The sequence below is a fragment of the Squalius cephalus genome (assembly GCF_949319135.1).
Source record: "Squalius cephalus genome assembly, chromosome: 18".
NCBI classification, from domain to species: domain Eukaryota; kingdom Metazoa; phylum Chordata; class Actinopteri; order Cypriniformes; family Leuciscidae; genus Squalius; species Squalius cephalus.
Genome location: NC_137139.1, coordinates 16,440,812 through 16,468,412, shown reverse-complemented (window position 1 = coordinate 16,468,412; position 27,601 = coordinate 16,440,812). Strand labels below are relative to the sequence as shown.

General features: G+C 38.0%; 2 protein-coding genes across 6 annotated transcripts in view; both read right to left on the bottom strand.

The window, feature by feature from the left end:
* Positions 1-3,733: 3,733 nt before the first annotated feature.
* Positions 3,734-12,203, bottom strand: pcmtd2b (protein-L-isoaspartate (D-aspartate) O-methyltransferase domain containing 2b). Its single transcript, XM_079848639.1, has 6 exons — positions 12,025-12,203; positions 10,128-10,486; positions 9,346-9,448; positions 9,098-9,269; positions 6,393-6,516; positions 3,734-5,956 (listed from the first exon to the last, which is right to left on the bottom strand). Exons 2-6 carry the CDS (start codon positions 10,432-10,434, stop codon positions 5,469-5,471), a joined length of 1,194 nt encoding a protein of 397 aa, XP_079704765.1. The 5' UTR covers positions 10,435-10,486; positions 12,025-12,203; the 3' UTR covers positions 3,734-5,468.
* A 5,052-nt stretch (positions 12,204-17,255) lies between these two features.
* The window catches only part of myt1b (myelin transcription factor 1b), an 86,163-nt gene continuing 75,817 nt past the window's right edge, over positions 17,256-27,601 (bottom strand). For 3 of the 5 annotated variants that reach the window (XM_079850291.1, XM_079850295.1, XM_079850294.1), the window contains exons 12-23: positions 27,406-27,596; positions 24,267-24,530; positions 24,021-24,175; positions 23,865-23,927; positions 23,583-23,651; positions 22,706-22,768; positions 21,900-21,983; positions 20,797-21,018; positions 19,709-19,800; positions 19,501-19,604; positions 18,541-18,684; positions 17,256-18,430 (exon numbers count right to left, since the gene is read on the bottom strand). In XM_079850291.1, the coding sequence (XP_079706417.1) occupies positions 18,287-18,430; positions 18,541-18,684; positions 19,501-19,604; positions 19,709-19,800; positions 20,797-21,018; positions 21,900-21,983; positions 22,706-22,768; positions 23,583-23,651; positions 23,865-23,927; positions 24,021-24,175; positions 24,267-24,530; positions 27,406-27,596 (1,595 nt within the window). In that variant the 3' untranslated portion in view covers positions 17,256-18,286. The remainder of the gene's footprint in view (positions 18,431-18,540; positions 18,685-19,500; positions 19,605-19,708; positions 19,801-20,796; positions 21,019-21,899; positions 21,984-22,705; positions 22,769-23,582; positions 23,652-23,864; positions 23,928-24,020; positions 24,176-24,266; positions 24,531-27,405; positions 27,597-27,601) is intronic. The other 2 variants (XM_079850292.1, XM_079850293.1) reach the window with 2 other exon arrangements.

The window sequence follows — 27,601 nt, the reverse complement described above, 5'->3', positions numbered from 1 at the left end:
CCAATCTTTCATACCACCTTGTTTTTAGATGTCCTTTTGACATCATGTTTATAGCACACAAAAAAAAAGTTACATTTGGCAACCTTCAAAGTCTTAAAGCTCACCACAAGATGAACTTCCACAGATTTAGTTTGCACTCGAACAAAATGTTACATGTGTGTATGTGTGAGGTCATTGAGACAGCAGATGGTCTCGGCATTGTGACCATACGTGTTAGATTCGTCATTGTGGGGATGTTTTTGTGTGAGTGTCTACTTTTTCCAATTGTAGGAATAACACATTTCCCACAAAAAAGTAGTCGAAGATGATATTTCGGCTGGTTTGGGCCACTGTATGAGGGAGCATAAGGACATTTCGTGATTGGCCGAGACCCAAAACAACCTCTAAGCCTTTCTCGAAGACTCTTTGAGTCTCTTTGGCTGGGGGAAGGGCCGGGCTGTCGTCGTTGTATCCAGTAAGGAAAGGAGTTGGGGAGTTTGAAGTTCATCCCACTAAGATTATCAGGGTTCCAAGGTGCCTTAGATTCTCATTGAGTACAGAAGAAGGTTTCCTGGTGGTCTGAGAGTCCCTTGACCTGAAGAACCTGTAATCCACACAAAAACCCCAGTGGATGTTTCCTGAATGCTTTGATTTACACTATAAGTCTGTTGTGTTGGGCATGCTTGTATTTAATGGTTAAATGTTACACACGGAGATCTGTAAACATGAGTAAGTCTTATATCTGTCTGTTGAACTGTCAAACCTTGACTACCCCTCCTTGAACTAGTGAAGGTAATACCATTGCCTGCTGCTACTGTAGGGTTCTCATAGCATACGGTTTATGTATATTGAGAGATGTTAGTAAATAAATCTGCATTATCATTGCAGTTGTATTAAAATAATAATAAAAAAATAATAAATGCGTCTTGGAGTGACATTTAAAAGGCTAACTTGTTAGCATACTCGTTGGTTTTATATTCAAGCAATTGTAGATAGTTTTTAACGGTCTTATTTCCTTTGTTTAGATTTATATGGTTTATTTTAGAATTTTTGTATTATTTAAAGTTCTGTACAAATTTATTTTTGCATATGAGATTTAAGTATAATTTTCATGTGATTCACTAAATTCTTCTGTGTTAAGCAGATTACATCATTCAATAGTAAACGGTTTTTGGATTATCAGAATGTGTACTGCAAATCCTGATGCTGGTATTCTCATTGAAATGTGTGTATTTCTTTATTTAAATATGCATAATCTAATTCATATTACTGTCTGCTCCATCCTGGCTGTATTATTGCATACGTCTATATTATTTTTAAGGTTATAGTATGACATAAGAACATCTAAAGCATTATAGACTAAATGAAACTATATGTCTGCATTCTAATACTCCACTTTCACCTTCTTCCATGTGATGCATGAGTTCAGTGCTGATAAACAATCGCACAGAAAAAATATGTTTAATGTGTTCACATTGTTTAGAATGCTGATGTCCTTAACTTCTTTACCATCTTTTAATTAAATGATGATTAATATGTTTGACTGTGCAGGAGCTGATCCCCTTTTATTCAGATTTAATTTTAAATTTCTTATTCCACCAAAAATCAGTTTAACTTCCATAAGTAATAAATAATCAATCAGAACTTTTCATTTCACCCAAACGTCCTCCTGTTGTAGACCTCGTCCTCTTCCAGGTTATGGCAGCGCAATGAAGCGTGGCCTTCCAATTCTTAGCGAGATCATTACATTTTTTGTTTTTGATCATTCAAGTTCCTTAAGTTGAAAATATATGAAGCATTTTTTTAATGATGAATTTTTGTTTCAAAAGATGGAGATTGTTTCCTTAGTAGAACTCCTGAAATATTTAAATGGGACCTGCTGTGCTGCTTTTTTTCTTCAATTTTTTTCAATTATCTTTAGTGTGAAATGTTGCTGTTTGAGCATGAAAAAGGTCTGCAAAGTTACAAAGAACAGTGTCACTCAAAAGAGTTATTCTCTATATCAGTAAGCACTATTTCTGAATTCCCTAAAACACTTAGATTGTAGACCTAAGTTTTCTTCAAGGAACAAACACGTCACAATATTCCTCATTTAAATAATTCCTGGCCAAGGCATATGCAAAATAAAGGGGAGAGGCCTGGTTGAGCTGTATTAATAGGCTGTCCCAACTCAAAGGCTACGTCCTTCGAAGGACTCGAACTTCAAAGGCCACAAAGTTGGACTGAGCATTGTCAAATGGGATGGTATAGCCTACGGAGGACTGTTCTTGTCGAGGCTGTAACGGCTGCCATTGATGAGTGACAGTACAACTTTTGAAAAAGTCCAGTACAAACATTATTCAACTGGCTAAAAACAAAACAGGGTTCATAGTCTGTCTAAATACGTTCACCTTGGTCCATTTATATACATAATAAAGAGTATAAACTATATAAAATTGCATCTTGGTAAGATGTCAACATTTGAACAGCTTCATTTTTTTATATTGTATTATTATATATTCGAGTAAGTTGAAGGCCAATACTTGCATTTAAAAGTGTAATCCGGCAGTTTCTCTCTTGTCGTCTAAAAAAAATCTTGTCGTCATTAGCCTGCAATAAATTCTGGGGCACGCAAGGCCGCGAGGGATCCATCTGTTGTATCCTTCTTTGCTCAGAAAACGAAGGACGCATTTCGAGGCCGCATTTGAAAGAGCCTTTAAATTGGGACAGCCTTTGTTGCGGCGTGGTGATACAATCGGCCTTCGAAGGATGCAGCCTCTGAATTGGGACACATCGCTTGTTTATGGAAAGGGGCGTGACATTTCCCAAACACTCTCAAAGTGGTTGACCAATTACAACACACTGGTCCAGCCGACCAATCAAAGCACATTGTGCTTTCTGGGAGGAGGGGCTTCATAGAGACCAGAACTAAACTGGGATGCGTTTCCAGTACGACGTAACTGCTTAACTACCATAGTTCGATACATCTTTGAAGAAATCAACTAGCTAGTCACTACTGTTTGCCGAAACCATATTGTCGCAAATTGGTAGTTCAACCACGTTGATTAATAATGTCACGCATGTGGTGGCGTAATGCTACTTTCAATGAATCTGTTTGAGATCGGAATAATGCTAGATGCTTTGCTATAAATTACGGACATGGCATCTAAGGACTATTTTTTTCAGTTATTATGCTTTATTTCCAGATTCAATCATAGGCTTGTTCTTACATACTAGAGCACGTTCGCACATCCGCTCTCTTCAAAAACGGTCCTTTAAATCTCTTGACAAACTAAATGACGTAAATTACATTTGTATGTATTCTACATAAAAGATTGTAATGAATGTCAGCTTGCTTATTTTGCTCAAGATAATGATTTATTGAGTCCACATTAATGCAAACAACAAACTATGCTTCTAACCACAGGTCGAAAGCTGTCGTTCCAACCACTTGTTTGCGAATGTTCGTTAGAATGATCATTTTGGGAAACACTGACCCGTTGAACTATGCTGATAACGACGGAACTTGCAACCATAGTTGGCTAACCATGCTTTCGGGAAACGCACCCTGGAGCGTTACTGACAGACTGGGTAGAGAGGTGCTGCAACAATGAAATATGAGAAAAATAATGTTTTTTTTTAACATTAAAGCATGAAAACGTGTTCTAGTAGACTCCAAAAACAAAATCAAGACTTTGTAAAAGAGCATAATATGACTTCTTTAATTTTTTTTCTTTTAATATCATTTTTACCCTTGCCCAAATAAACATGAACCTTGAGAGAAAATTCAAAAACAAGTCTTGATTTTTTTTATTGTTTAATATGCGCATACAAGTAATGTAGCATGTTACATCTTTCATGTATTATTAGAGCTGAAGAATAAGGATCACTGAAGGTGAAAGGGTTTGTGATTAGCTTTTTAGCTAAATGTCCAAAATCTGGATTCTCAATCTTCAAAATCAACAACATCTACAATAAACGCGAGTTCAAAATGATGTTATATTTACACTTAATAAAAACACTTAAAAGTTTTGGAATTTCAATTACATATTGCAAGTACAATACACCAATAAAATGAACAGAAATGTGTCATTCCAGTGTGCAAACTCAAACTTTATTGAAGTTTCTGTTTCCTACAAGCACACAATCATCAATGAGAACTAAAGAGAAAAGCTCCTGCGCTGATGAATTGTGTAGAAATCAGAACTGGGACCATAATATCACCAGATCCAACCACTGTGATATACAAAAAGCAAAGATCATTTTCAATACTTTTGGTCAAAAAATATAAAGGTCCTAACATTTTGGTCTTTTTGTTTTTTGAGTTAAAAAATATATCAAATAAAACGTTTTCCTAAAGTATTCCTGAGTAGGGCCAAAGATTCTGAGCACTGAAAAATATCCAAATGCTTTATTTACCTGATGAAAACTAAATTTGGTAATTACCAATAAATAGAATTTCACTAAAAAAAATTCTCTTCATTTTCACACGATCTTTACAATATAATGGTAAAGCTTGCGGTATGACCCAATGAAAACGTAAATCACTGTGTGTATCATTCTGACGGATGATTATTCCTTGGTAACTGGGTGCAGAAACGATTTGTTACGCGCATGGGTCAAGGTCAAATGTAATGCTTCCAGCGATGGAAATCAAATGCACATAACCACACACTCCAATACTGACAAAATGTGGGTGCACTACGGCAGTACACATGCAGGCGTTATTCAATATTTTGCAGAACACAGTAAAGGCAAGGAAAAGAGTTCAACAGTGGAGGGCCAACTTGTGTAAAGGTGTGGTCACATTAACGAAATTTCGCTTGGCAAATAATGTCCAATGTCAATAGAGTAGAGATGCCTAAAGCACAGCTCACACAGAAGCCACTTTCAAACCAAGCGGCCTTCTGTTAGTCATCCACGTGACCACCTTGAACACGAGCGAAATCTGCGTGAAGAACTCTTTTATACTTGCACGAAATTCCCGATCATATGAAGCAGAAGTCACTTTTATACCAAGTAGCTTTCTTTTGGTCAACGCAGCGGATTCACGTGACCGACTTGAACAAGCGAAATGACTGGATTTGGCCAAGCAACAGTAAATGTGACCGCACCTTAAAGCTATAGAAAAATATTCAATTCACCTTATCAAACTACACCACATCCCAAAGTGATGCTACTCTAAAAGAGCGCACAGCAACAAGCAATTCCCACAGGGACAATGTGTTGTAGGTCACGTACGTGTTCGATCATCTCAACCGAGGGGAATACTGAATTAACAAAAGAGCTGCGTGAGCTCAGGCGACATTGATTATTCAGGAAATGAGCTCAGTCCTTCGGTTCCATCTCTGTACATCCCAAATAAAGGAGCTTTTCTTCACACAGGGATATGGATATTGTGATGTCATTAATTGAGGACTTAATTGTCATGCTAATCCAGTTTGAGAGGAGGAGGAAGAAGAGAAAGGCTTTTCTTCACGTCTAATCGTCTTAGCGCTACACCGCACGTCTCATTTCTCCCTGTAATACAGCAGATACATCTTCAGGGGTTCAGGTAACGGGAGTCTTAGGATCTTCTCCCTCAGAATATTAACGGGAGGCTCCACACGAGCACAGCCGCCTTTGTTTTTCTCCTCTTCTGTGCCGGAGGATTCCTCCTCGTCCTCCTCGGGTAGGTCTTCTCTCATTCGGCGGCAAGCCCTTTCCTCTTCCTCCTCCACTTCCTCTTCTTCCTCTTCAACTCCTCCGGGGTAGTTGCAGTCGTCCATGGCTGTGGGAATCATGGAGTCGTGGAGAACCATGGAGTTGACGCACTGGCGGTAGAAGCGGCGACAGAAGCGGCGCCTCTCGAAGCGGGGCCCGTAGCGGTGCATGGCTCGGGCCCCTGGGAAAGACACCCGTCTCTTTGTGCGTCCTTCACCCATAGCTATGGGCTGCCGGAGAGTGTGGCGGATAGCAATCCGGCACAGGTCCTGCAATGTCCGCACCTCAAAAATGGCTGGAAATTTGGAAAACATTGGAAGGAAGAGAAATTTTTATTTTTTTTCCCCTATCAAATAATACTTTCTTATTAATCTTTTATATCAGTGTACTGCAGTGTATTTGGTTTAATATACTTTCTTATTTATCTTTTATATCAGTCTACTGCAGTGTATTTGGTTTAATATATATATATATATAAAATCAGAATTTTTTATTTTTTTTGCCAAACATTCTTGATGTGAACATGCCTCCAAGTCTCATCTATTAGTAATTGATTACTTAATTATAAATTTGATGAGTTACTGAGTTACTATATATATATATATATATATATATAAAAACACACACACCATATACAAATACTTTCAGAGAACGATAAACATACTTATTGGAATCATTTGTGATTAGTGTCCTTGTTCATTTGTATTGGACTGATTCCTCAGTGTACTCACGTAAAGGAACACTCTTAGGTCTGCCATTGACATTCTGTTTGGGCTGGACGAGCGGGGCAAAGGTCACAGCGATGATCTTCTTGGTCTCCCAGGAGCTCTGACCTGTGCGAGTGATCTTGGTCAACTGCAAAAGAGTTTCTTAGATAATAAGCCCTCAAGTCAGTAATTACTACACTAATTACATCATCCCATGTGAATACTAATTACATGTGTGTATACATCGATTTTGTGTGAGTAAAATGCAAATATATTTATGTAAAAAATGCTATTTTATCAATTTTATTTAGCTATGCCCTCCCTCTTTAGGACCCCATGAAATTAAAGTATAAATTTTGTGGCTTTTTAAAGTTTATTTTTTTATGTCTTTTAGCATTGAAGTCATGTATATGCCAGTTTTTATAAAATATATACACGTAAAATTTACTCACAAGAAAATGGGACGATCCGATTCCAATTCTGGGAGTCACGATCCGATTCCAAAACGATTCTTGAGCTACATTTTTTTCTTATTAATTAGTTTACCGACTTTAAAATCTTACATTTATTTTTACATTCTTTATCTAATTACTTATGTACTTAAGTACTTTTTAAAATAATTCAAATGCATTTAAATAATTGTATGTTAAGAATTTTCAACTAACTAAACATGCAAGCAAATAGTAAATAAAGAGAAACAAAGAAACATATTACAAGCAATAAACAAAGGGTGCTTATAGTATCTGAACATTTTCCAGTCAAGATCCGTGAGTGAAGAAGCATGTTTCGTGTATTGAATATATGGGGCTACTTACTGCATTCCAAACGGCATAAGTGATGCCTTTGTAGAGCATTTGGAAAGTAGAACATTGAAATGCCAGCGAGCGAGACTGAACGTTGTACGCGAATTCAAGCAAAGAAAGCGCGCGTTTCTCACAACGTCTGTGCAATGAAGCCAGAGATTGCCCTGGTAATTTACTTCAACCTTTTCGAACTTTATGGAAGATCATTTTTTGGATAGTTCGAGTCGAGTGTTTGTATTTTTTTTACGTGTGGAAGCAAACAGAATACGGGTTTTTTCCCTAGAATCTAGAGAGCACAGCACACACTAACATCACGCAAAAACTGATCCAGAGTCGTTGAAGAAAGAATCGCGATGCATCCGATAATCCATTTGTTTTCTTCCACCCCTTATATTAAACGCTCATCTTACACACATGGTTTTATCTTAATATTTCCCAATAGACCTTATTGACAGCAGCACCATATATTAGATTTTTAAGGGGAATGAAAGCGACGCTGTGAGGGATAGAAAAACATCTCTTCAGGGGCGATTCTAGGATTTCAACATTCATGATTAAAAAAAATCATTTAATATATTGTTTGTATACTAGGGTAGGCATGAACAATACAGTAGGTTCTGCACTACCTGTCAAGTGAATCCAATATTGTTTTAATTTCTATTTTCTAATCAGTTTAAATAACCAGCTAATATTCATTGAGAATATAGACAAACGATATTTTCCTTCATGGAGATAACATGGAAAATGTGCAATGCGTTAGTGGAGGATTTCTGTCACCTGGTGGAAAACAAAAACAGTTTTAACAGAAAAATGACATGTAGTTACAACTATTTGACACATTTTTAGCAATTTTATTGTATTTTGAAGCATGAAGTATAGCAAGAGTAGAAGTCACAAAGTCTCATGCCATGAAAGGAACATTTAAAGGTATAGCGGAGGATTTTCTTTTTCCGGGTGGATCATCAAGACTATTGGTTCTCCTAAGTGTCAATCATTCTGGTGATATGTTTACGTAAGTCCGTCGTACGTGCTCGTGCACACGATTCACACGATGGCGTGCGCTCAAAACACAGGTTGGGCTTCCCACTGATGCCTCAGTCGCGAAGTTTCTACTTGACAGGTAAAGTTTGGCATGCTATTTGAAAAAATCCATTTATAATCACTGCTAGTAAAAGTTAATGTAAGCTATGATTAGCTCGTGCATGCTCTCTCGTGCACACGTTTAATAGGCGTTCCCTCTCGGGAGCAGGTAGAGTGTTGCGCATGTGCATTTTTTCAAAAAGTGGAGAGGGCGGTTCTTTTCTAAAATTCGGGAAAATCCTCCGCTATACCTTTAAAATAAATAAATAAGCCCAGATTTTACAGTGGATTGAAAACCATCTTGTAGTTTATTGCTCTTGCATCATATTATGTAAACTGCATTTATGAAAAAGAGCTACACAGATGTAGATGTCATAACAATCTATCAACGAATGCACACACACGTTGTCCTCTGCTTTTGACACTAAATAACCTGCTAAATACATGGAGGAGCCGAAGCATTTTTGGGTGGAAATTTAGGGCCTAGTGATGACCCTGGTGGGTTATACTGTTATTTAATGTTTTTAGATTGTTCTGCTCAAATATATCTTTCCAAGAAATTTAGTAGACAAAAAAAACTATAAGTGATCTATGAGCTTTTTAAAGTGGATGCCATTGAAAACACGGTGAGTCTATCTCTCACAGCCTCGCTGTCACGGCGCTGCTCTGAATAAGGTCTATAGAGTTGGACTAAAGCCATTGTATATGTCTTGCTCCTACTTCCTATTGCAACAGGAAGTGTGTCAACAGAAGAAAGAAAACTACACTCAAAGCATTTCTAGACGTTTCAAAGGGCCTTTAAAAACTGCTGTGGAACAAGAACAGCATGAATAAACATGTACTCACCTTCTCCTCCAGGGGGAGCACTAAGATCCCGCCAACCTTTAGCAGGTTCTTCATGTAGTTCTCGTACTCTTTCTGAACTCCTGCACCACAGTACACCCTGTCATACTGCCGACTCTCCGGAGGGATCTCCAGACAGTTCCCCACCACATAGGTCGGCTCACAGAACTCGAACCTGCGGCCATTGAACACAACCAATTCATGGACAATTAAAAGACCAAGTCAAAGCTGTTACACAGGAAATTACTCACTTGTCAAAGCTGTCGCTGGTTTTGATAAAGTAGTCGAGTTTCTGATACGCATATTCAACCACATCCGCATGCAGTTCCACACCGTGATTCACACCGAACGGACCTGATGACAAGAATTTTATTAAATATAAATGTTTGGTGAACTATTCCTTTTTACGTAAATCTAACAAAGTCTAATGCAGGTTTAGGCTTACAACAAGAAATTAATACTTTTATTCAGCAGGACATACAATTGATCAAAAGAGACAGTAAAGGCATCTATAATGTTACATAAGATTTCTATTTCAAATAAATGCTGTTCTTTTGGACTTTCTATTCATCAAATAATCCTGAAAAAAGTGTATCACGGTCTCCACAAAAATATGAAGCTGCACAACTGTTTTCAACATGGATAATTATAAGAAATATTTCTTGAGCAGCAAATCAGCATATTAATCATGTGACACTGAAGACTGGAGTAATTACGCTAAAAGATCAGCTTTGACATCAGAAGAATAAATTACTTTTTAAAATATATTACAATACAAAATGGCTATTTTAAATTGTAATAATATTACTGTTTTAACTATTTTTTCGATCAAATAAATGCAGCCTTGGTGAGCATAAGAGATTCTTTTTTTAAAAACATTTAAATTCATACAGACGGTAGTTTATATTCTTGTACAATAATATATACTATGCTACACAATTTTGCTTATCAACTAAATGCATTTTGTTTAGCATGTTTAGATCTTTTTACTGGAAAACAAGACAAAAATAACAATTTATAATTTATTACTCACCCAGTATAAGGCCCACCATTGTACTGAGATAACCAGTCCCACTGCCCAGGTTGAGAAAAGACAGGCCAGGCAGCAGGTCCAAGGCCTCCATCACCTCCGAGTAGATACATGGAGCAGACAGATGGAGGTTCCCATGCCTCCAGGCAAGGTCTTTATAAGCACTGTCACGATAGTCCTCCAGGTAATAGTCTGCTCTGTCAATGGCTCTGAAGGCCTTTTCGACCAGATCTGAGCGGATGTAGTGAGCCTCTTTAAGGTTGTCAATCAGCTCGTCGTTGTCCTCACCCGCACTCACAGCTCCACCCATGATGAAAACAGAAGAGCTTCTAAACACAGTCCTGAGGTGTGCCTATCACTGTCTGTAGAGAGAAGCAAAACAGCTCAACTTTGAGATTAAAACTAGAATAAAGGCCCGTTCACATCAATGATTATCTAAACGGTAGTTTAGTTGTTCCAAACCTGTATGAATTTGATATGTTGAAGAATATTGGTAACCAGAGAGTTGACGGCACCCATTGACTCTCATAGTATATTTTTTCCTACAATGGAGGTCAATGGGTGCCGTCAACTCTCTGGTTACCAACATTCTTCAACATATCTTCTTTTGTGTTCCAACAGAAGAAAGAAACTCCTACAGGTTTGGAACAATTTTCATTTTTGGGTGAAATATCTCTTTAAGTTGAACTAAAATGGCAGAACATTCTTATTGAGCTTTATAATATATATAAACAAACAGATATAGATTGGTCTATCAAATAACGAACATCAAGCACTCCTTATCGAACAACACACACATATTATGATGTATGATAATGAAACTGTTGTAGCGGTTTTAAGAGCATGATTTATTTAGTCATAAATGACATCTCCAAAAGCCTGTTGTCTAGCAGGTTGGAAGAGAGCAAAGAATGATAATTAAGACAGCTAAATCTTTAATGAGCCACAGCATGTCAGATTTCTGAGCTAAGCTGACATGTCAACAAACTTGGCAATAAGACTCGAACTCGCCTTCAACTACTTCTCTTGCACTCTATTTTTAAAGGTCAGACAATGCCAAGTGAAAAGTGGCACAATGTTGTGTCCCGACTCGAACTATTGGCAGCGGCTCCATTTAGAGCAGAGAGTATTGTTTGTTTGTCGTTTTGGCAAGCAGACAAAAAGCACATGGGTAGCTGACACATCACATGTATTTAAAATCCAGATTTAGGTCCTAATTTATATGAATACATAAATGAAAGTGGAGATATGCTGGTGAAATATGAGCTCAAAAGGTATGCATGCATAATAATTATAAAATAATCAGCATAGATAGTAGATTTCAACAAGATTATACTAGAACATGTCAACTACTAGACTTATTACAGGTCAACTTAAGTAACAACAAAACACGGCAGACTGAAATATCAGGAATGTGAAAATGGTGGACTGGTCACTTCTATTAACGTTAGGCAAATAACGTTACATTTAAATGATGCTGTAAAATCGAACTCCCAAAAAAATGTACATTATGTCAAAGTCCACCATTTAATCTAACAGATGAACTATTGAGGTCGTGATGGCAGCCGTCAACTATTTATAACTAACAGCCATGTGACACTCAGAACCGAACATCATATTAAGCAAAACAGTAACAAACAGATCGCGCTGTTACACGACGCTGGAAACTACACCTATCTATAAAGCACAAAGCAGCGAGAAACTTGTACACGGATTCGAGCAAAATCTACTGTTATAATTCAGTAACCATCATATGTAGGTCACGTCTGTATTATGCTTTTTAACATCAGTTAACTGCAGTCTGTCTGTGCACGAAATGCACAGACACCGACATAAACAAAAGAGTCTCCGCGGCCACAACTGGCACTCAGTCATTCTCGACGCGCGGTCTACATCTTACCGTGTGATTACGGACCTCAGCGGTTGTCTCGTACAAACCAACAATGTCCATCGATTACATTAACGCGTTTGTCATGTATTTGGATCCGGCCACAATAACGCCTAACTTGACTGCGAAAAAATTGATGCGATGTAAACAGAAACCAGCTGACGCGCTGACGTCACACGCACGACGACGTCATGCATTCGTGGAGATCTCAGTGACTCGAATCTTTTCACCAAAAACGTTCAGATTAAATATGGTGACAAAACAGAAGAACTAAGAACAAAGAGTGGTGTTTTTTTTAGTATGATAGAAATCTCTTGTGCTCACCAAAAGCTTTATTTATTTGATGAAAAATATACAGTAAAAAGAAGAGTCTTTTATTTAAAATAGAAATCTTTCGTAACATTAGAAATGTTTTGATCAATAATTCCTTTATTTAAATAAAAAACGAACCTTCCCAGAACGTGCTGGAACCAAAAATTGTTAGCTGGTAGGCTATAATTTACAAATGTTAGCCTGTCATAAGGTTTCACCATGATACACTCCTGTCGATTGTCGTTTGGTGTTTATGTGGTCATTTCGTCACATGACTCACCGCTCCGCTCCGAGTTCAGACTGCAAACAACACAGACATCGACCAGTGAAATGCTCCTTTACAGTAGGCTACTTCACACTCTTCTGAAGGTAGGACACAATAGTAAAAGAAACGCGTTCAATGGATGCCACGATAACGATTCATTCACCCAAAAGTGCATCGTGCACGAACAAACAGTTGAACGTGCGTTCAAAATCCTCCATCATTTGAAAAAATATTGTCAGTATGCACTCAAAACACAATTCTCGCGATTTTTCCTTCTAATTTTTATGAACAAAAATGGGGTTCTTTCATTTTTAGCACAAATAAAGCACTTCTAAGCACCTGTAGATTCATTCACTGTTCACCTAAAAGCACTTTCCTTCATATATCTGTCAGAGAATATAATTATCAATATCATTTCATCCCACTTCTAAAACGAGTGTCGTATTACGGTAGATACCGACGGAGGGTTTCGACTTCTCATTATGCTTAATGCTGAGAAGATATTGTAGTTTTCAGTGTGGTAGTGTCCCATGTCTCCAGCAGAGGTCAGAATGTGGAAAGCTTAGATTTGGAAATGGTAGCACACTTCCGCCTGTCTGTTTGTGTTGTCAGTCATACAGCTTTAAGTCTATAAAAATACTTATTTACAAGCCTAGACTGTAAAACATCTCTCATCACAGCAGTAGCACTATCATGATGCTAACGAAGAAATATTTGGAATAAAATATTAAAGTCAAAAGTTTGCATAGCCTACACTTTTTTTAAAACAATTGTTATTTGTTGCACATTTTAGTCATCAAATCGATTAATTAACAGATGCAATCATGCGGTGACTAAAGTAAAACCTTTGTATCAAAACTTTTGTCTTTAACAAGCAAAAAACAAGCACATCATGTAGGAAGTGTATACTCAGATAGATCACATTATTGACACTTTATTTATGTTTTCCATATAACACTGAAATGAACGATACCTCCACAAAACAGACATTACTGTTCTCTTTTAACACTGATATCAATGAGCACAGATACAAGGATACACAAACACGATCACAATCCAAAACCAACTACACACTTCATTTCCAAAGTTACCTCAAATCACGCTCAGCCATAGCTTGTCCTGCTCTACTGAAATGAAACCTCAGCAAGGAAACTACCACTGCTACAAATGTGACTAAAACATGTATCACTGTGGAAGTGCTTATTATTATTACTATTTTTGGAAGTACCATTTTTTTTTGTCATTTTCTTAAGGAGAATCATTTTGTGGCTACAAAATCACCAGTAAAAATAGCTGATCTCTATAAAAAGAATGAAAGAGGACAAGCCTTGGCCGTGGGTTAAAATACATGTTTTTTTTTTTTCGTAGTGTACTTGGAAATATTCTTTAATACAACAACACTGTCCTTTATTACAAATGTACAGAATCCCATTGTTGTCAGAATAATGCCCGTGCATAAATGCTTCGTCTGTGATACGTCCCATGATTATTTCAGACTCGATGAAATGAACCACCACACAGTTTCATACCTGAATCAGAATCACAGTTTTGGGAAGAATAGTGGTACATATTGTGATTTACTTCATGTCGAACAATAAGCTGAATATCAATTTCAATATGATCTGTTCTTTGTGTTCACCACTTTGCTGAATTCCTATTACCTCCCCCCCACCCCCCACCCAAACAAAAAAAAAAAAAAAAGGAGAAAAAGTTGGCGTCCTGAGTGGGATTTGAACCCAGTCCTTAAATGTAAACACACCCTTTTCTGCAGCGAACAGAAGCGAGAAAAGGCACACATGAGAAAACCACAGAGCTGTAAGCTACAGTACCTACAGAATGAGGGCCGTTTTGGTTATATCAGCTTAATGGGACAAACAGTGCCGTTTTAAGCCTTTTTAGCTGTTATCGTTTCTCATGAAATTACATAGGAACCCTTTTTTAACTGACCTAGAATTGGCACAAGTCTCGGAAAGGTCGAACTCTCAAGTACAAGGTGCTAAATCAATCCGTTACCCTACAAATACAAACCCTTATTTGGTTCCACGGGGAGGGATTACATATGCTAACTTGCATTTGCAGATGCTACACTGCTCCAGAGAACATGCTACATTATTAGGCAGATTCAACACACTCAACCTCGCCGCGCAACACTGATAGCTGCTCATCATCACCGACAGCAGGCGTTTAAGAAGCATGCACTGAGGAAGAATAATTCACGCATGCTTTAGGCTATCTCACGTCAGTAGTATTAAGCAGATAGAAATGTTTCTCTCATCGTAATAAGAGGATATGACATCTGTAGTGAGTTTTCCCTCTACGCGGTTTAATAGAAGGAGGAACTCTAATGAAAATCTGCCGTTACTGATAGACAAGGTCTTCAGATTCATCTTAAAGCAAAGGAAAATGCTGCGGTATTGAAATGCAACGCACACATCTTTCCCGCGGAAAGGTTACAGAGAACGAGGCGAATGAGGCCGGCAGAGGATCTGACATTCTGTGGAAATGGACAAAGATTTATGCAACTAGCGTCTCCTTCGCTTTCTCCGTGTGCGAGGGCACGCCAATGACAATCTCCAAGCAAACGCTCATACCAGCACATTTCACATCTCTCTCTTTTTTCATTTTAACAAAGGGCTTGTTGCTGAGGGCTAACAGATCTGATATCGTACAGCCGAATTCGGATGGATAAGGGCCTTCTTTCGTATTGGTGACTCGGCAAAAACAGAAAAACTTCGGTCAAAGGGCATTTGACATTTCAGACAAGATACAGATTCACATTAAACGACAACAAACAAGTCGAAAGACATTCGCGATATTTTATCTCAATTCTGCTGTTAGCCATCCGATAGCCATTTGTACTTTTTTTTTTCAAAATATAAAATAAAAAAAAGAATCCACTAACACACTCTAGCGCACAAAGAAAATCCTTTTAGTTGAAAGGTCATTAGTTGGCATTCAAGATTTTTGAAAAGTGCACACATGTTCTGTCCATCACAATATTGCTGCCATAATAGCAAATGAACAACATGACCGCATGTGTACTATTTAACAAAACAACCAGCTGAATAGAGGCACAATGTTCATTTCACGACTCGCCATTATGAGTCATACAGTTGTCATTGCGATGATTGGCATTTTACACACGTATCTAGTGTGGCGTGTCCCACCAGAACTGCACAACACCATACAATACTAAAGACAGATCCACCGAGGAGAACTTTCAGCACACTACAATGCGTCTAAACGATTAAAAGCCTAAGACTAATCTGTTAACCATTGCCCCATTAATGCGGCTGACGTACATACAGAGGCCCAGTTCAGAGTTTGGACCAGAAAATAGGAAACTCTACAAACATCCTCGTATTCTTCGCTTTACAAATGTACGTTTACATATTACAAAAAAAAACAAAACAAAAAAAACACATCGTATCCTGCAACCACAGTAAACTGGGTCTGTCTTTTTTTATATATATATATTATTTAGTCTTCTATGGATAGTAGTACTCACAGCTTTTGGAAAGATATTGTTTCTGTTTAGCTATTATAAGAGAAACAAAAGAGTTAACAATTACACTGTAAAAATATATGTATGTTTATATACTATATATAGTTTTTTTTGTCTTTTTTCTTTTAAATACAGAATGAATATATTGTGTAGGTATGGCCGTCACGGCAAAGGAATAAAGGCATCTGTAACAATCCCCACTTAGGCCACGATCACATGACCCGAGGGTAGTGTTGGTGCTGAATGGGAGGAGTTGGTAACGAAAGCACAGGTCAGTGGCACTTTGTGCATCGAAGAAATAAAAATCTAGTATAAGGCTACACGGGTGTATGCTTGTTTGATACTAGTCGAGTAAGGACATTGTGGTTCAAGAGTTTCTGTCAGGATGGTTGGTATTCGTCTTCTGTGCCCTCGCCACAAAAACGCCCGCCCGCCCGCTTCCCATGGTCCAATAAAGATAAGTTTAGCAAGAAAGCAAAAATAATCCATTTGCAATTCATTAGGATCGTTCAGGGGAAACAGTTTTTGGCCACTACTGAGAGCTTGAGGAGGTATAAAAAAAACAAAAAAACAAAAAAAAAACAAGCACAAGAAGATCCAGAAGAACGTCTCCTTCCTTTTGAGACGGATGGGGAAAGAGTCAAAGCTGTAGGTTCCACAGTACTGGAATTGCTTTTTTTTTCTCTCTTTACATTCCTATAGGAAGTAATGCTGGTATAAGGAAAACCCTCGATAATCATCATGTTTTATTCTGTAGTCCAAAACATGTTTTTTGTCTTTATTTTTTATATCGCCAAAAGTTCTTCAAGACTACTAAGACTTCACAAACACACGAGGACGTTACAAAATAAATATACATTACAACCGTATCACAGTTCATAATTTCATCATAAATATTAAATAAATAATAAATAGAGATTATACTTCTCCTTCAGCTGTGTTAGAAATTCGAAATAAAAATAAAAAAATAAAATGCAAATAGAGACAGCAAGAGATAGAGATAGATATACAGGTAGAGAGAAAGAGAAAAAGAAAATACAAAATTATCAAAACATCGTTGGTTAAAAATATTTGCACTTAAAAAATCTACTCTATGGATAAAACTCTATCATCAAATGAAACGAAGTTATAAAAATTAGTGGTGCATTTTTTTTTTTTTTTCTCTTCCCAAATATTGATGTGGCAAGTTCCTTGTCACATTTTCATGACCTTTTATAAACAGAAGGGCTGTGAATATTTAAATAGGTGAATTCAAATAAATAATACAGTTACAATTAAATTATAACAAAAATATAAATAAATTACAGTAGAGTCTGGACAAATTTCGTATAATTTATAGATCAGTGACGATCCAACATCTTGTCTGATGTTGAATGGACTGAAATGAAGTGCAACTCATTGTTCATATGTAATAGATATGACTACGCTGGGTAAATATTCCTACAGTGTAAGTACTACAAATAAAGGAGAGCAAGCTAATGTGCCCGTGTGTAGCTCTAAAACAAAACAACCCAATAAACAATAAGATGGATGCTGAGATAAGAAAGTAGTGTTTCAACAGGAGGGATTTACAGAGTCAACCGCATGTCACTGATAGGGTTGCACACGCATTTCGCTCACTTTGTATGTTAGCGCAACATCCTCTCATTTGACCCGAAACCACTTTTGTTTTCTTCGGGAAAAGAAGGAAAGATGAGCAAATACTGCATATGTCTGTTCTGCCGGGGCTCACGTAGGGATCACTTGTATTTGGAGCGTCGCATTTGTTGTTTCGTAGGAGCAGCATCCTCACAGATGAGTAAAAAGACTCTCTTTCACCTAAAGCCTGGGCAGCACATCTTCTGGAGGTTCTACTCCCCTCTTCTTCTTCTTCCAAAACTTCTCACCGTCTCAATGTAAAAGCAAAAACTAAAGAAAACTAGGTTTGTGTCTCCTTTTCTTTGTAAATAAAGAATTTGGTTCCATCTTCGCCTTCCAATCCAGCAGCTTTTGTGGATTTTGGTCCTTATAGTAATATATATTATATACCTCTTTTTGAACTCACAGAATGCTCCCTGGGATGGAGGTTTAGATTGTTGTTCAAAAAAACCTGAATGCCCTTTTTTTGTGTGTCATTTGTACGCTCTTCCCATGGCTCTACGTTTCTATTTCTCTTCCACGCTTCTGTTCCTCATCCTTGTCTTCTGGCCTAGTCAGACCTTGATGCCTTTCACCGCCTTGTTGATGGTCTCCAGAAGGGCCTTGTTCTCTGGGTTCTGGTAGCAGTCCTTATTGGTGTACATGTCAGTTAGGGTGCTCACGTAGCTCTCAAAATTCTGCTCTGTGATTGGCTCCTGCTGCAATGCAAATCGTGAGAAAATTGTGAGTGGCAATTTTAAAACGGCGCATCTAAATCATGTAGGAGAGGAAAGTTATGGGAGCTGCTGTAGGAGTGTGTGTAACTCACCATGTGAGGCAGGCGGATGTTGGCCAGACTGCGTATAAGAGCTTGACTGAGTCCAGACAGTTCCATGAACAGCGCCTCGTTCTGTTCTTCAATCACCTTATTCTCCTGCTCGATGTTCTTCAGGTTCTTCTCCATAGATGTGATCTAAAGCACCACAAAAGCCGATGATAGCAACTTTCCATCCCATAAGTGACATTTCCTTTTACAAATGCATGTTTGTCTCAACTTTCTACAGCTTAAATGTCTTTTCACATTGTAAACATAAAATCGTTTGCTAGTCAGCTAGTTGGATTCCACCAGTTGGAGCGTTTATACATTGCTTTTCAAGACTTTTTAAAAATGTTTTTGAAATAAATCTCCAATGCTTACCAAGGCTGCATTTATTTGATCAAAAACACAGTAAAAAAAAAAAGTGTAATATTATGAGATATTAGAATTTAAAAGAACTGTTTTCTATTTAAATATGTAATTTATTCCTGTGATGGTAAAGCTGAATTTTCAGCATCATTACTCCAGTCTTCAGTGTCACATGATCCTTCAGAAATCATTCTAAAATGCTGATTTGCTGCTCAAGAAACATTATTATTATCAATGTTGAAACCAGTTGATTAATATTTTTGTGGAAACTGTGATACATTTTTTCAGGATTCTTTGATGAATAGAAAGTTCAAAAGAACAGCATTTTTTTTTAAAATAGAAATATTTTGTAACATTATAAATCTTTGCTGTCTCTTTTGTTCAAATGAATGCATCCTTGATGAGGATCAAATATATATTTTTTTAATTAATTTTATACTGACCTCAAACGTTCCAATGGTTCTGTATATAAATCCTGAAGTCGAATGACTAGCATATTCTTAAGCAATGCTCTTTACATGATAATCCAAGGTTAATTTCTAAAGAATACCATGGTTCTACTATAGTAATACCATGTTATAAATTAAGACTTTTATGGCTAACCTGTGTTTGAAGGTTAACCATATCTGCCTCCATCTCATTGTTGGACTCATTGAGCTCGTTGATTTCTTTATTAAGCTGCTTGATGTCTTCATCATTGTCTAAGACTGTAAAGAGAAAGAAAAAAATGTGTCATCTTGAGTGTCCACAAAATATGACATCAGGAGAGTTGATGGAGTTAAAATGTAGGAGAAAATATGGGATGTCTCACCGTCACTTGCTCTGAACTTAGTGCTGAGATACTCTTCTCCAGGGAACTTGGCTTTCTTCTTGTTGAGGGAGGCTCTGGGACAGCCTGAGAGACTGGGGCCAAACACAATCGATTCATCATCAATCATCACAAAACATTTGCTTTATGAGTAATCCCATAATGACTCAGACTTGGCCGATACCCTTAAACCGAAATGTAGAGTGTGTCATGTCTGTGCTATTAAAGGAATAGTTTACCCAAAAATGAGCAGTTTAATCCAAATCGTGTGAAGAGATACAATTTCTTTCTATGATGAACATATTTAATTAATATTTATATATAAACACAGAGCGCATAACATTTGGTAAACGTTTTTGTTGTTGTTGCAGAAGTGCTTTATAGATTAAATGAACTAAATGAATAATTGATGATCTTTACAACTGAACTGAATCAACACTGAACTGACTTCAGCTAAACAACAGTCGAAATGCATCATTTTCTTGTTATCACTGTAAAGCTGCTTCTATAAAGCAATCTGTATTCTATAAAGTGCTATATAAATAAAGGTGACTTGACTTGTGTGCATCAAGCGCTGAAACAAACCTCATTGGTTCTCTGCATATGTATTTACCATATGTGCTGTGCTCTACGCATGTGTCGATCATTGTTTAATTACTGCTTAAATTTAATCCATTCATTATAGAATATGATTGTGTCTCTTCGCAAGACTTGGATTAAACTGCTTGATTCATATTGATTCTTTTAACAATCTTTTTATAACCTTTTCGGATCTTCCGGATTATAATATTATTATTATATCGGTATTATATTTTGAAATGTGTCAGATCCATTGTTTTGTCTCAAGATGCACACCAGTATGTTTAATTGAATTAAAGCCTAATCCTGGTTTAATCTAAGTGATCTCTGAATAAACAGTCTTGCATGCATTGCTGCACTATTGCCAACTTTGTCCATGACAAAGTTTTATTAATACGACGGCACCTTTAGTTTGAATTGCAAATATAATGACAGGTTTCCCACCCAAACTCACGCCACTGGTTGACACAAATTTCACGTGGCAGCCAAACCCATATTTTCTCCTTAATTACCTGCGGTGGGTGAGGAAGCTGCCGTTGGCGTGTCCCGATCCGTCACATCCCGGTGTGGGACAGGTGGGGCCTTCTGTCTTAAACGCCTTCCAGGAGAATGGAGACCCGTTCAACAAACCCTCCTTCTGCCGCCTGGCCGCCAGCGGGCATCCATACGCACTGCGGTGAGTGGCATACTTCCCGCTGATGTGACCTAGGCTGTCACAACCTGGCACTGGGCATCTGTGAGAGAAGGAAAAACATAATGATAAAACATGAGTTTGGTTAGAGCATTTATCCCATCAGAAATATCACCTTGCTATTGACTTCAGTTCCCATCTGTTTACTCTCTGTCTCACTCGAGTCTCTATTCAGTTTTGTAAAGAGGGCAATATTTAGCTACATACTTTGCCCAACAGTGACTGTGAATATTACAACATTGAAATAAACTAAAAAAAAGAGAGATTTTTACACATCGGGGAGCTTGAGTGCCGCCATATGCCGGCTGCTCATTGACTGGAGTGGAATTATGTGGATAAAAAGCTCCTACGCTTGGCAGTCGCAAAAAAACAAGAAGACAAAAACCCACACACTGCACTGCAGATGACTTACTAAGAAAAACATAGACCAATATTTTAATACCCCGTGAGCCATCTGTGCTGTAATATATTGTTCACAGTTATTATTTCCTCAGCAGTATAACTGGGTGTCTTTGTCTCCTTGCTTTTGGAAGTTGCACAATGGAATAAAACACACAAGGCCTTTTCCCAAAGAAATCTACTAGCACTAGTTGGCCATGCGGGGCTCCATGCACTGCCTCATAAGCTCATGTAGAGCGAGTTATTTGGAAGGTTGCCATGGTGATATTTAACAAAGTAGAACAGTATTTTGGGATCACAAGTGGTTCTAGCTGGAAATGCTTGATTAAATCACATCTGTCTGAATGAAGAAGGGTATTCTAAACTGCTTTACACTGTTGTTAAATGACTGTGTGGTTGGACAAACCTATTATCCAATATCTGATCATTCCCTTACAATATTCCCGCCTAAAATGTGTCCTTTTTTACTGTACAGTAGCATAAAAGAAATGGGGAAAAGCCTTTGGCTTTCTATGCAGTACGAACTTTAAGAGCTCGGAGTCCTCCTTGTCGTCCTTGATGGGAGTTGTTTTTATTCCACCTTTCTTGGCCCGTGGACACCCAGACAAACTGAAAATAGAGAGTATGCAGCTCATGATCAGAGGAGCCAGAAACTCAGAACAACAAGGATCCAGCACTACTGACCCAAAGCAATGTAGAAGAAACCAAACTCAAATACTATTAACAAAGATGCAAGCACACACCATATCCTTACCAGGCGCAATGCAATGAGTTTCCAGCTATTTTATCTCACTGAAAGTGAAATGCTACAAAAATGCGACAAAATCACAGCCAATCTGAAAATATTTGATATCTAAGGTGAGGTGATTTTAGGTAAACTGGAACATTTTTCGTCATTGAGATGGCGAAAAGTGGCCCAATTTACCTGAATCTCTCAACAGCTATGTAAAGTAGGACCAGTGCGAATTCAATGTGGGCGGGGCCACTGAGTGCACAACGTGACAAATATAAAGCACATGGCCTACAAAATGTCTTTTTGCACTAATTAACATGGAAGACGTGATTTACTGCTTGATGCCTCGCGCCTGGTTAGGAAACAGTGACCTCAGCAAGCTTTTAGATAAACAGAGAGGCTGCCATTGAGTGCATTAAGAAAACTGCACAAGATCTGGGGTCAGTTTCCTATCTAAAAAATGATTCAATAATGGGGACGGGTAATAAATGAAGTGTGGCATACACGTGTGTGTCTAACATACAACTGTCACTAAACTTCTCTGTCTTGTGTATGTATTGATATGTATGATATGGAGAGCTTGTTCATCGGGCCATACCTTCTGTGAGACGCGTAGTTGCCAGTGATGTGACCTGAACCATCACATCCCGCAGTTGGACATCTGGGAAAGTGAAGTCAAACTTAAAATGTGATGGGTTATAATACCTCTAATAAACTTGTCTGAAAACAGGTGCAGTGTGAAATTTCAGTGTTATTTCAATTCAATTTTTGATAGAAGCAAGTCTCTTTTTTCCAATTGATTATTACATTTTTATTTAATCAGTTACTTATTTTCTTATTAATTATTAAGTAAACTAAATATTCATTGATTGCAGCAATGTTTAAATTAAACTGAGTGTTATGATATATATTGGCTTTACAGCCTGCCAGGCACAACATTGCCCACCTTGCACAAAAGTTTGGGGTCAGTAAGATTTTATTAAGAAATCAATACTTTTATTCTGAAAGGACCTATTCAACTGATCAAAAGTGACATTAAAGATAATGACACTGAAGACTGCAGTAATGATACTGAAAATCCAGCTTTGCATCACAGGAATAAATGACATTTTAAAATATATTCAAACAGAAAACAGTTATTTAAAATTGTAATAATATTTCATAATATTACAGTTTTTACTGTATCTTTGATCAAATAAATGCAGCTTTGCTGAGCGGAAAAGACTATAAAAAATATTTTTTAAAAATCTTACCGACTCCAAACCTTTGCTTGACTGACATACATGGAAAGGGGTATTTAGGAAACACTGCACCTTTAATACTGTAATCGTACAGCAACCTTAAGTTAAACTGTACTGAACTGCCTTTTTAAAAAAAAAAGACAATGACAAAGAAAAGAGTAAAAGCAGCATTTAGCTGAGCAGACCCAAGTGAACAAGAACAAGGAAAAAAGAGCAGAAGTAGAGCAGACATACTTGAGTTCAGCTGTGTGTGCTGCCATGAGGGACCGAAGACTCTTATCAGCGAGAGGACACCCAGACAGGCTAAAAACGTTGAAAAGAGACAAGGACGGAAAAAAAGAGAGGGGAGAAGATAAAGCGAAAGAGCCCAGAACGTCCCAAGTCAGTGTAAAAAGCAAAGAGCAGGCGAGAGTTAAGCGAGAGAAAGATAACATCAATGTGATGTCTTGTTTTATTTGATATTTCCCCTCTGAAGGCAAAAGAAGGACAGAGAGGTGAACCCCGAACACTATGTACCTGCGATGGGATGCATAGTTTCCGGTGATGTGTCCGCTGCCGTCACAGCCCGGAGTGGGGCATCTGCAAGGGACAAACACAAAAAAGCCTGACTGAGTGAAACGATTCCAATTTCAATATGTGCACAGAAAGGCATGCAAACTAAAAGTGACTTACAGCAGGAGCTCTTTCTTGGTGTCCTTGGGCTGGAACCGGACCTTAAAACTGGGGGTTGTGACCTCGCCGGGGTACTTCCTGTCCTCCAGGGCGTCCTGCATCATGTCACAATCCTCAGGGTCGGAAGAAGCAAATGACTGAGCGCTGTGGTCCATCTGTGCAAAGATACGAATGTATATTACACCAGTTTGCACAACTAAGGATAGATCTGCTCTTCCGGCCTAACTTAAATGACAGGAAGTGTACCTCTTCTAGGTCCTCCTCTCTCTGCCGATTGGGTTTGGTGTAGTCCAGAGGCCCCTCCCACTCCTCTTGTTTGTAGGTGTGTAAAGAGTGGGGTGAAATGCTGCTGTTGCCATGGTGAAGAGATGTGGATGATGATGAAGATGATGAAGACAGATCAGGGGAACGCACTTCAGGGCTGGTGCAAGGCATGCCCAATTCTCTCTTTATGGGCTTCTTCATGCTTAAGTCCAAGGTGCCGTTCTCATCCACCTCAATTTCCATACTCTACAACAGAAAGAAATAATGTGTTGCATTTTGTTTAATAACTGGGCTTGTGATAATGATGTGATAAAAATGCATACTATATGCATATTATTACAGATTTTTTTCTTTTTTTCTTTTACAAAACAAATATATGAGTGGTACAAAACTCGCTTTCACAATGCTGGGATGTTGTGGGTGGTTGCCAAGCCGTTGCTGTGGTGTTCTGTATGTTTTTTTTGTTGCGCATTGTTATGTGGTTGCTAGGGTTTTGTTGATTATTGACATGGCTTTGCTATGGTGTTCTGTATTGTTTTTCTTTTTTGCACATCTCTATGTGGGTTTTGTGAGTGTTTGCTAAGGCGTTGCTATGTGGTCGGTGGTGGGGTGGTGGTGGCGCAATGGATAAGACACATGCCTCTGGTGTGAGAGACCCGGGTTCGAATCCACTGTGAGACACCAATGTGTCCTTGAGCAAGACACTTAACCCCTAGTTGCTCCAGAGGCGTGCGACCTCTGACATATAGCAATTGTAAGTCGCTTTGGATAAAAGCGTCAGCTAAATGAATAAATGTATAAATGTAAATGGTTGCCAGGGTGTTTTGGGTGAAGATGTGATAAAAATGCATAATATAAAAAGATTTTTCTGTAATCATATTATGAGTATTGGGGAAGTTCGGGTATTGTGGGTGATTGTCATTACGTTGCAGATACTAGGGTGTTCTGTATTTTTTAGCACTTTGCTATGTAGTTGCTAGGGTGTTTGCAAACACATTGCTGTGCGGCTGATAAAGTGGTCTATATGGTTTTTTAGCACATTGATGTGGCTGTTGCTATGCAGTTGCTAATGTGTTCTATGTGGTTTAGCACATTGCTATGTGGTTGTTAGGGTGTTGCTATGCAGCTGCTAATGTGTTATGTGCTGTTGCTAGGATGTTGCTATGCAGTTGCTAATGTGTTTTTTGTGGTTTAGCACATTGCTATTTGGTTGCTAGAGTGTTGTGGGTACTGCCAAGGCATTGCAATGCAATTGCATAGAAAAGCAAAAATATGCAATATAATCTGTAAAATTAGAGTAAAATGAATAAAAAAGAATTAAGCTTAACAACAAAGTAACACCGCTATTACATGCGTTCCTATTATAACACACAATGTGTGCAGATGTAGACGGATGATGGATGGATTAGTATTAAAATGGGCATGTTTACATATTTGTGCGAGTGCATATGAAGTTGGATATGTGCACACACAGTAGGCACTGATCCCAGAGCAGTCCCAGTCTGATTAGCGTTGAGCCACTGGGCCTTTCTGCCCATTAATCTTCCCCTTTTATCCCCTTCTGCTAAAAACATGTCAGGAAATCGAAAAATGATGAAGTAGTCACTCCCTGGGATGAGGAGAAAGCTTTTTTAAAAAAAATCACAATATCGAGGACAGAGCTTCTCCAATTACAGTATAGATCCCAGAGTTCTCTGATGGAGGAGGGGAAGGAAAGAGGCTGATAGCTTATATCTTTGGGTGTGAAAAGGGACAAGGAAAGAAAAGAAAGAAAAAAGGGAGAGGAAATTGAGGGAATGAGAGAGAGAGATATGCCCTCATTAGCATTATCCATGGAAATATTAAATAAAAGAACATGGAGCACCTGGTCCTGCCCTATCTAGGGAGCTCACTATCAACTTAATGCAATAACAACATGAAGAGGAGACAAGGATGAAACGAACGGAGGGACAGATGAAAGGGAGGTGAGATGACGCAATAAGATCTCAACAGCAAGCAAACGCATTCAAGCTAACGCTACATTCATCTGATACAAACTCTGCTGAAGATCAATCACAAATGGAGACAGACTTTATTCAATTAATAGATGCTTACCATTATAAACAACTCTTATAAACTACTAAACATCTGCACATGGTATGTGTAGTTAGCAATGTTGTGGAAACTAGTTTGAAACCGTAGCTTGCTAAGCTAAATAGTTAAGCTATTTAAAGTAGATCTGCCACAACAGAAACAATAAGGATCTTAATTGGGGTGACAGCATCACATTTGAACAAATAAACTAAATGCAGCTAATAAATGAGGAAACACACTCATTCAAATAATTTAATCAAAAACAGCAGGATTAAACTACATTTTATTTCACTACAGAAATATGTAAAATTCTTTATAAGGACTTCTGAGAAAACGGCTGATCAAAGACTTAGATCAAAGGTGAATTTGTGAATTGTTTTTTTTTTAGTCAGTTCACTGCAACAAAACACCCAAATTAACCAAATTGCTAAAATGAATTCCTAACACTACTTCAGAAAAAATGTCTGATTATTGCCTCAGCTAGCTTGTTTGCAAGGCACATGCGTTTTGTCAAGCTACTCATCACTAGTCAGAAAAATTAGCTTGTTACCTAACAGCTTCTTTATCAAAACAGCTACTAAAAATGTTGTTTAGTTAGCATCAATACTTCTAGTTGGTTACTACCCAACAGTCTATATGTATTGGCAATGTGCTGGCTAATGTTTGCCAACTGTTTTAGCCGAGTGCTGTCTCTAGTAAATAAGCTAGTTATCCTAGTAAACAATAGAAGTAAACAGTATCCTATCATATAGTAGAACTTTATTTTTTACGTTTTCTGAGTAGCTTAAAAACTTTTTTTTTTTTTACTTTAACGCAGAAATTCTGATGACAAATTGTGCATGACTTTCCCCCAAACCAGTTGAACTAAAACAGTTGATCGGTTGCCATGATTGACTGTACAGAAAATCCTTCTTGAAAATTTGTGTTAATTTGTGTGCATGATTTTCTTCTAGAAACCATTTAAAGTCTTTTCTGTAAAGCTGACACGTAAAAAACAAAAAGAACTGTGATTGGTTAAAAGTCTGCGTTATATGAGATTGTTCTGTACCTTATCTGGGTGTCTGATGCTGAGGTTCTCTGGTCTCTCCCAGCAGCGTGTGGACAGGTTGAGGATCGCAGTGGCAGCCATGTGGGCAGCTTCGGCATCATGGGAATAATCATAGCCACTGGAGGAGCTTTTTCCATAACCTACGTGCAAGCTGGGACTTGGGGGGGAGGCCCTGGGGAATGGAGGTTTGGCTGAG

What these genes read in the sequence shown, in the direction of transcription:
- pcmtd2b (XM_079848639.1), bottom strand. Translation starts at nt 10,434, where the DNA reads ATGGGTGGAGCTGTGAGTGCGGGTGAGGACAACGACGAGCTGATTGAC. An exon ending in AATGGTGGGCCTTATACTGG is followed by an intron (nt 9,449 to 10,127) that starts GTGAGTAATAAA and finishes TCTTGTCATCAG; the next exon opens with GTCCGTTCGGTGTGAATCAC. An exon ending in ACCTAAGAGTGTTCCTTTAC is followed by an intron (nt 5,957 to 6,392) that starts GTGAGTACACTG and finishes CCAAATTTCCAG; the next exon opens with CCATTTTTGAGGTGCGGACA.